The 9,564-nt window shown below is 41.5% G+C and overlaps 1 protein-coding gene across 1 annotated transcript; it reads right to left on the bottom strand.

Annotated features, from left to right (window-relative positions):
- Positions 1 to 2,165: 2,165 nt before the first annotated feature.
- LOC139241565 (BRI3-binding protein-like) lies at positions 2,166 to 6,892 on the bottom strand (the record flags this gene model as incomplete). The annotated part of the gene is made up of 2 exons (XM_070870051.1): positions 2,166 to 4,468; positions 6,790 to 6,892. Coding segments are annotated over 2 exons (516 nt in total), but the record flags the coding sequence as incomplete, so codon positions are not given.
- Between the last annotated feature and the right edge of the window lie 2,672 nt (positions 6,893 to 9,564).

Below are 9,564 nucleotides of genomic sequence, written 5' to 3'. Positions count from 1 at the left end.
TGAACAGGGACCGGGAAAGCTGACTGTAGGGACAGTTGACAACTATGCATCTTAAATAAAATTCAGATTTCTAAACTGAAACAACACAGGTACACAGAGCAAGGAAGAATGTCGGACGGACCATTTAAAATGTGGTATAAACCATCCTGATTTCCAAATTAGTCTGAATTAGCTGCAGAGCCGGTGAGATTAGTTGGTTAGAGTGTGGAGCCTAAAGCACCAAGGGCACAGATTCAACCCCTATTCTGGCCAGCTATCCTACCTGAAATGCAGCAATTCATTGACAATATAAACTAAATGGTACAATTTTAAAGTGCAGTAACAGAGAGACCTAGAGGTGCGCGTACACAAATCTTTGAATGTGGTTTGAATGACAGATTGAGAAGGTTGTTGAAAAGGCATACAGGATACTAGGCTTTTTAAAGAAAGAATAACAGTACAAAATAATTTATACTGAACCTTTATAAATCACAGGTTAGACTACAAATGGAGTATTGTGGTAATTCTGGTACCACATTTTAGCAAGTTTTTGGAGAAGCTGCAGAGAATTACTAGAATGATATGAGAGATGCAGGACTTCAATTATGTGACGAGACTGGAGACGCTGGGATTGTTCTCACTGGAACAGAGGTGGTTAAAGGGAGGTTTGATAGAGGTGGTCAAAATCATGAACAATTTTGATAAATAAGGATAATGTTTCCAGTGAAAGAAATGTCAGTAACCAGACGACATAGATTTAAGGTGATGGTAAAAGAACCTGAGGCAACATGAAAAGATTTTTTTTAAAATACACATACATGAGTTATGATGATCTGAAATGCACTTCCTGAAAGGGTGATGGAAGCAGGTTCAACATAGTAACTTTCAAAACAGAATTGGATAAATACTTGAAGGGGGAAAAATTGCAGGGCTATGGGGAAAGAGCAGGGGAGTGGGACTAATTGGATATTTCTTTCAAAGAGGCATAGGCACCATGGGCCAAATGGTCTCCTCCTGTGCTGTACAAGTCTATGACTAGGATCTGGAGTGTAAGGCCATTACCTGGGAAGCACATCCCAAAAAAGAAATGGAAATCAAAGCAGTGGTCTGCACTTAACATCCTCGAGACCCTGCGGAAAAAGGAGATGGGGGGTCCTGTCGGATGGTTCCCCGAGCAAACTGTCGAAGTCATTTGGCAGAATGCTTCATCGCTAGAGCTTTCAAACAAGCACCAAGACGTAGCTTGGCTAGTGGCGAGAAGGGCCTTCCCAGTCAGATCTTTCACGCACAGCCAGTGTCTCAGCACCACTGCACACTGCCCGAGGCGGCTGCGGTGGGGACGAGACCATCCATCCCCTTCTGCAATGTGTCTTTGCAAAGATCTGGAAAGAGATGCAGTGGCTTCTGTCAAGGTTTATTCCGAGCAGCACCGCAAGACAGGACTCGGTGCTCTACAGATTGTTCCCAGGGACACACACCAAGACAGATATCAACTGCTGCTGGAAGACCATCAACTTGGTGAAAGACACCCGTTGGTCTACCCGAAACTTGCTGGTCTGCCAGAGTAAGAATTATCCACGACAGAGTGTTGCAGACTGGCACATTCCAAGGTCCAGGGCTACGGGTTGAGGGATGCATTAAGGGTTGGTGCAGCCACCGGGAAAGCACGATGGAGAAGTGCCACAGTTTAAGGCCCACCGGCCACTGTACACAGAGGGGCTGGAACCAGTATTACCCTCCCACCCACCTCTCTGGTTGTATGACAGAAAATATTTTTGAGTGAAAATGTACTTGTGATCCATGTATAAATAGAATACCACTGTACTTGCCAAGACAGTTTTCAGAATGTTAAGTGTTTAATTTGTCCAGATGACTATGTACAATCCTACCAACTAACTATAAAATGTTAGCATTGATGCTGTATATGTAAAGTGTATTTAAAAAAAATGAAAAACTCAAATTTGTATTGCATTGTTTTATACCTTTATTAACATATACAGTAATGTTGTGCTTAACAGATTCCATTATACATTAGTTAAAAATGACAGATTTAAAACAGAATCCAAACACAATACTTAACTGGAAGATGTAAATATACACACAGCAACACTCAAACAAAATTACCAAATGCATAAAACTACTTAAAGAAATAATGTTGAGATTCACTTTTTTAAAAAAAAAGCAATGCCAAAACAAATTAAGAGCATTTGCAATTTTAAAACGGCATACAACAAAAATTATTCTGCTGTTTAAAGCTACCAAATAATCCAGTCAAAACAAGAGATCAGATAATGCAGTAGCACAAAAATACCCAAGTGAGTCAGCAGAAATCAATAACATATACATCAGATAATTTTAAAGTTGGTATTTATAAGCATTGCAATACATCAATGGAGTTGTAAATTTGACCAAAACATATTAGCTCAAGTATAATTATCAGCACAATTTAATAAATCATTTCAAATCTACCATATCTATTTAATAGGTTTTTTTTTAAACTGTATCCATCATAATCCACAAGAATTTCCATTATTCTACACATTTCCATGGCTAGAGAAAAAAGCATTCATCTGAGTGAACAAATATTACAGCTGGATGGCTTTTATTTTCTCTTCAGTGCTTATTTCCAAACTGGATCACGTATAGCATCATATACTCTCAAGAGGTCCATCTTCCTAATCCAAAGTAAATGAACAATATTTGTAGTGGAGTTGGCTGCATGTGGCATTGATTCTATAGGTATGATCATTTCATAGTTTAAAATTCCCTCTGTCTTACGCTCTTCATACATGATCAGGGCAGAGAGAGAGCAGGGAGACTCCATCACAAAATTGATTGTAGCAGATCCATCAGCTCCAAGACTCACTTTGAACTACAGTCGTTCATTAGCAATTCCACTCTTGTTGAATAGTATAATCCATCACAGGTTTACTGTTTATACTAAAATCTAACTTGTGGGATTCAAAGATCACCCCGAAGAGCACGCAATCACACAAACGCAAATTTATGAGTCCAACTTTACAGATTTGAGGTTATCTACTTCTTTAATTGAGCTCTATGGAAGCTGGAGGTGGGGCAACGACTGTGTGATTTAAAGACTATTTTTAGTAGATTGGACCGTATTTTCATGCATTTATTTTGCAGGTTCTTTTTCCATATTAATTTGGTTTAACACCACATACTATAATTAAACTATATATAAATAACCTGGTAATGAATTACTCATCACATTTACAAACATGCCATATTAATAGGTCCATGGTCTACAAATCCATTGGCAAAAACTGCAGAGTTTGTAACAGATTATACAGGTACACATTTCTATACTGTACTGTTATTCATTCACATGGCATGCACCCATGAAACTAAGGGGGGGCGGGGGCGACTCCAAATCGGGGTGCACAGCAGATAGAAATCTTGAATTTCTTTTCTCTACAGCACATTGCATATAGAACACCGACTCAAATAAATTGTTACTTCTATAATTAGGCATCTCACAATGTAGCAGCACTGAAAGGGACAGAAGGGAAACAGGTGAAACAAAGCTGTATAGAAGTTTATTTATTTTAGAACTTACTCTTGATTTTAATCATAAACTATACTAATGCTACAATGTTACAACTACCCTTCTCTTGTGTATAAATAGCATAACCACAAGGGTGCATAATTACTGAACACAAATATATTCTTTCCTCCCTTCCCCCAATAGGATAGGATTTGAAGAGACTAAAAAGAATATTGCTTTGTGTTTTTATGTAGATAAACTGATATTCTGTTTGCACCAGTGAACATTTGACCATTCACATTTAAGACATCAAAGGAAAGGGAGTTTTTTTTTAAAAAGACCAAAAAAAATCCCATATATGGTTTGACTGATGAATATAAACTACTAGACAAGTATAAAAAAATTAAGTGGTTAAATGATTAACAGAGTAAAAGAAACTTAGGAACATTATTAGTTACCAATAGCAAAACCTATCCCTGGTTGCTGGACTGATCATGGGTTATTCACACCTGTTAGTGCTTTGCTATTCATTAAACAGTGCTGATGTTGAGCAATGGCATTCCTTCCAACACTAAGCAGTGTTTTGGTCCAGTTTTTCCAATACTCTATTAAGACGAATGTTCATAAGCCTGATTTGACCATCAAGATGATCGAGTTTTTCCTCCATGTGACCACCACTCCTCCTCCGAGAAATGCCAACTGGATCAGTAATAACGTACGACAAAACTACTAAGCAAAGTGGGAACACGGTACCTTCAAGGTTGCCTTCAGATTTCTCCAGAATGTACAGGCAAGCAAGGGCAAAAAAGACGATTCGCGCGAGCCAGAACAAGCTGCCAAAGAATGTGCGTAATACATAAAATATAAGTCCCAGAAACATTGACAAACACCAATAAGCTGCAACAATAGCAACGATCAACAGCAGGACGTGACTTGGGTGGTTTGCAGCGGTCTCTAGGTTCATATACTGGCTCACGTTTGACGCTGCAAGAAATAAAGAATTACATTTTGCTTGTTATAACAAATCAACACAGAAACTTTAATTATCAGAATCATGTAACTTTTTTTTGCAAAAATTAAAACAAAACAAATTGCTCAGCTGGTCTCCAAGCTACACATTGAGGCAGAATTTGCGGTGGGTATGACTACGTACTCAGGAGTCATAGCGCCTTTGAAATGGACCGCAAGTTCTGGATTTCCTGCATACACTAAATCCCCAACATGCGATCAGTCAAGCTGCGACTTGACAGATCATCCGCATCGACACCACACTGATACTGGAAAAAAGACAGACTTGTATTTATATAGCGCCTTTCACGACCACCGGACGTCGCAAAGCACTTTACAGCCAATGAAGCACTTTTGGAGTGTAGTCACTGTTGTAATGTGGGAAATGTGGCAGCCAATTGCGCACAAGCAAGCTCCCATAAACAGCAATGTGATAATGACCCGATAATCTGTTTTGTTATGTTGATTGAGTGATAAATAGTGGCCAGGACACTGGGGATAACTCCCCTGCTCTTCTTCGAAACAGTGCCGTGGGATTATTTTACATCCACCCGAGAGGGTAGACGGGGCCTCGATTTAACAAAAGTCAGCACCTCCAACAGTGCAGCGCTCCCTCAGCACTGCACTGGAGTGTCAGCCTAGATTTATACGCTCAAGTTCTTAGAGTGGGATTTGAACCCACAACCTTCTGACTCAGGCGAGTGTGCTACCCAGAGTCACAGCTGAAAACCTAATTGCTGGCACAGGGTTGGGCTAATTTCTCACCAACTGCCCAGCAATTATACACGTAAAGGGATACCTCTGGAAAAGTGGGAATAATCCCACCATTGGCTGCTATTGGACAACATAGTACACAACAATGGAATTTGGCATCTTTTTAAAAAAAAAAGATACAAGCAGATCCTCTGCAGCATCGTTCAGTCTGGGGTACAGTTGAGATACTCAGCTGCCAACCTGGCCTGGTCTTTAAGGCTACTGCTCGAAATTGTCAAACCCAAGTAATTGGAGCAACTTAAAAATTGTTGGGATAAATCAGAGGGGGGGGATGGGGCACAGTTAAAACCATACTTTCAAGCTCCAGTTCAAAGCCTGGCTTGTACAAGTACAAACTCCAAAATCCGGAAACATCAGGACCGAGGCCATTCCATTTTTTTCGGATTTCGGAACAGAAATCAATCAGACGTTCCAAATCTGGAAATCCCGGGACCAAGTTTTGGATATTTCTGGATTTCGGAGACAGGGACTGCAGGGGTGATTCGGGCCCCGAAGCCAACAGGGACAGATGCTGTGGGTGATTCAGACCCGGATGCCGACAGGGACGGGGGGGCGGGGAGGGGGAAATGGAATTGAAGCCCAGATGCCGACAGTCAGCATCTGTGGGGTGATTCAGACGCTTTTGCCGATAAGGACAAGAAGTCGTCCAACAGTAATCCAGCAGTCGGCGCTTTGGATTTGCGGGTGCCCATGGATTCAGAGTGCCTCTTGTGTCTTTTGCAGTGAGAGTTGTTTGGGAGTGCCAGTGAGTGTCTGCTGTTTGTACAGGTTTCACTGTGCAGTACTGTTGGTGTTTGGAATTTGTGTGCCGTTTATATCACTGTTGTGAGGGAAATGTCCAGTTTTCGGAACGGATTCCAGATGTTGACTCGTGCGATCTGCACAGGTATCCGGTTTTCGGAACTCCAGATTTCGGAGATTATACCAGTACTTTATAACAAAATGCAACATCTGGAGAGAAATTGACCTGTCCTAGATACCCTACAAGAGCATACACATTTACCTTCTTCCCCACTTTCTGTCTAGACAATGTAAGCCCCGTGGCTGAGGGGGCAGAGAAATGATTTGTAAGAGGCCACTGCCAAAACCACTCTTGGCCATGCAAGAGTAGGAAGATGGAAAGGTCTCCTGACTGATGGTCATTATCCATAGAAATGGAAACAATGTGAAACTCTCTGGTTCTCTATAAATCAACCCTCATCAAACTCGGACGTGCAGGGCTTCTCCAAACACACATTCGGGGCTATAGAACAGCTTCTTGTGCAGAATTATTCTTTGAATGCAGATATTTGACAACAGCAAAGCAGGTTGTGAGAAGCACAAAGACCAAAGTACTCTTACATGCGTTTCCTACATTACAACAGTGACTACACACCACAATGTATTTCATTGGCTGTGAAACGCTTTGAGACGTCGAGTGGTCATGAAAGATGCTATATAAATGCAAGTCTTTCTTTCTTACATAAAAGTGCTCCTTCACTCCAATATTCACCTTAAATCGGCACACATGAAAATATTTTTACCATCAATTCCAAGAATATCCAGGAGGTCCGACCATATTTTCCACACCGTCTCGATCAACATATCCATACCAAACACAAACTGCTCGATGATCCTGGAGAAAAACTGGAAGAATATTTCTTGATTAGACCATGAATTTTGATTAAATATAGGTGCATGCGTGCGCATACGTGTACACACACTATTCTCATCAATGCAATAGTGCCTCAAAGTTTTTAAATTTTCATTTCAATGTAATCAAAGCCAAGGATACACTTCCTGCATAGCAGCGATGCAAACCATGGGCACTAGGTGATGCTATCCACCAAGGGGAAAAATGAGTGTCTTGTGAAAATAAGGTAAGCAACCTGTGGGGGCACTACCAGATGTTTTTGAAGTTAGAAAGAACACAGATTACACAAACTTACTAACACACTTTAATTTCTATACCCGACATGCAACATCACCAGAATAAGTAACTTTAAAGAGCTTCTATCGCCCATAGCTGCTATATTGCCCATCTGAAAAGCAGCATCTTTTTACATATTTATTGTGGGCGCCATTGGCAAGGCCAGCATTTATTACCCATCTCTGGAGAAGGTAATGGTGGGCCATCTTCAACCTCTGCAGTCCATATGGTGTATAGGACACGTGTAGGTTTGGAGGTGGTCCCATGTACCTACTGCCTTCCTTGTCCTTTTAGAAGTCACAGGTTGCTGCCCAAGAAGCCTTTGCAACTTTCTACACTGCATCCTGTAGATAGCGCACACAGTACACACTGCAGCTATAATATATAAGCCGATGGTGGAAGGAATGGATGTTTACACCGATGATTGGAGTGCCAATTAAGCGGACTGATTTGTTCTGGATGGTGCTGAACTTCACAAATATTGTTGCACCTGCACCCATCCAGGCAAGTGAAAGAAAATTCATCCCACCCGACTTGTACCTTGTAGGCAGTAGAGAGGCTTTGGAAGTCAGGAGGTGAACCACTTGCCACAGGATACCCAGCCTCGGACCTGCTCTTGTAGCCAGGGGATTTATGTGGCTAACCCAATTGAGTTTCTTGTCAATGGTGACCCTTCCCAGGATGTTGATGGTGGGGGATTCAGCGATGGTAATGCTATTGAAGGTCAAGGGAAGGTGGTTAGGCTCTCTTGTTGGAGATGGTCACTGCCTGGCACTCGTATGGAGAGTGTATGACTTCAGCCACTGGAGTTTTCCCTTCTGATCTCCATTGATTTCAGTTTCATTAGGGCCCATTGGTGCCGTCCACAGTCGAATGCTGCCTTGATGTTAAGGTCAGTTAATCTCATCGCACCTGTGGAATTCAGCTCGTGTCCACAGTTGAAACAAGGCCGTGATGAGGCCTGGAGCCAAGTGGTCCTAAATCTTTGCATAATTCTGCTTACTGAGTTCTCAAGCCTGCTCACCAACTGTACTGTGTACATACAACATTCCTGTATTCTCATTTTGCACATTAGAGCTAAAATCTTAACAGAAATATTGAAAAGCTGTTTTTATTGCAACAAACTAAAGTTATACCACTTTGCAAGAAAGGGGAGAGATATAAACCAGGAAAACACATGCAGAAGAAACTGCAGGCCAGACACCCCAACATCAGTGGTGGGGAAGCTATTGGAAACTATCAGGGAGAAAATAAAATTCCCATTTGGAGATGCATGGATTAATCATGGAGAGTCGGCGTGGATTTGTTACAGACAATTCATGAGGCAACAGAGGGAGTGCAGTAGATGGGGTATATATGGAAGCGAGAAAGGGGGAGAAAGGGGGAGGGACAGACTTCAGTCAGGAGGTTTGCAATGATTTCCCCCAAGGGTCAGTTTCAGGTCCATTACTGTTTTCAACTTTTATAAAACGACCTAGTCCCGGGTGTAGTGAGCATCATTATAATGTTCGCTAATACAAAACTTAGCAAAGTAGTAGATAGTAATGAGGATAGTTGCAGGCTTCAGGATGGTGAAATGGGCAGAAGCATGGCAAATGGAATTCAATGCAGAGAAGTGTGAAGTGTTGCACTTTGGGAGGATTAAATGGCACGATGATGAAAAGTGTAGATGAGCAGAGACCTTGGTATCCATGTACACAAATCATTGAAGGTGGCAGGGCAAGTTGAGAAGGTGGTTAAAAAAAGCATATAGGATCCTTGCATTTATTAATAAAGGAATAAAATATAAACACAAAGAGATCATGCTAGAACTTTATAAATCACTGATTACGCCTCAGCTGGAGTATTGTGGGCAATTCTGGGCACCTCACCAGGAAAGATGTAAAGGCCTTGGAAAGGATACTGAGGAGGTTTACCAGGGAATGAGGGACTTCAATGAGGAGAAGTTAGAAAAGTTTGGACTATTCTCTTTGGAACAGAGAAGGTTGAGGTGATTTAGAGGTTTTGAGGATAATGAGAGGTTTTGATTGAGTCGATAGAGAAAAACGATTCACTCTTGCAAGGGCAATAACTAGGAGGTCACAGATTCAAATATTAAAAAGGGAAGTGGAGTTGAGGTAGAAGATCAGCCATGATCTCATTGACTGGCGGAGCAGGCTCGAAGGGCCGACTAGCCTACTCCTGCTCCTAATTCTTATGTTGTATTATATCATAGGTAAAAGAGCTAGAGGGGAGAGGAGAAGAATTTTTCCCCACTCAGCAGCATTGCCAAACTCACTATCTCAAATCAAGAGACAAACTCAAATCATGAGATTTGGTATAGAAATCATGAGTTGCTATTTCTCTTCCCCTAACCCGACCCCTCGCTGACAGGAAGCGCATTTGGCCG

The sequence above is a fragment of the Pristiophorus japonicus genome, unplaced genomic scaffold, assembly GCF_044704955.1.
Source record: "Pristiophorus japonicus isolate sPriJap1 unplaced genomic scaffold, sPriJap1.hap1 HAP1_SCAFFOLD_1109, whole genome shotgun sequence".
Classification (NCBI taxonomy): Eukaryota; Metazoa; Chordata; class Chondrichthyes; family Pristiophoridae; genus Pristiophorus; species Pristiophorus japonicus.
This window is presented reverse-complemented; position numbering and strand designations above follow the sequence as displayed.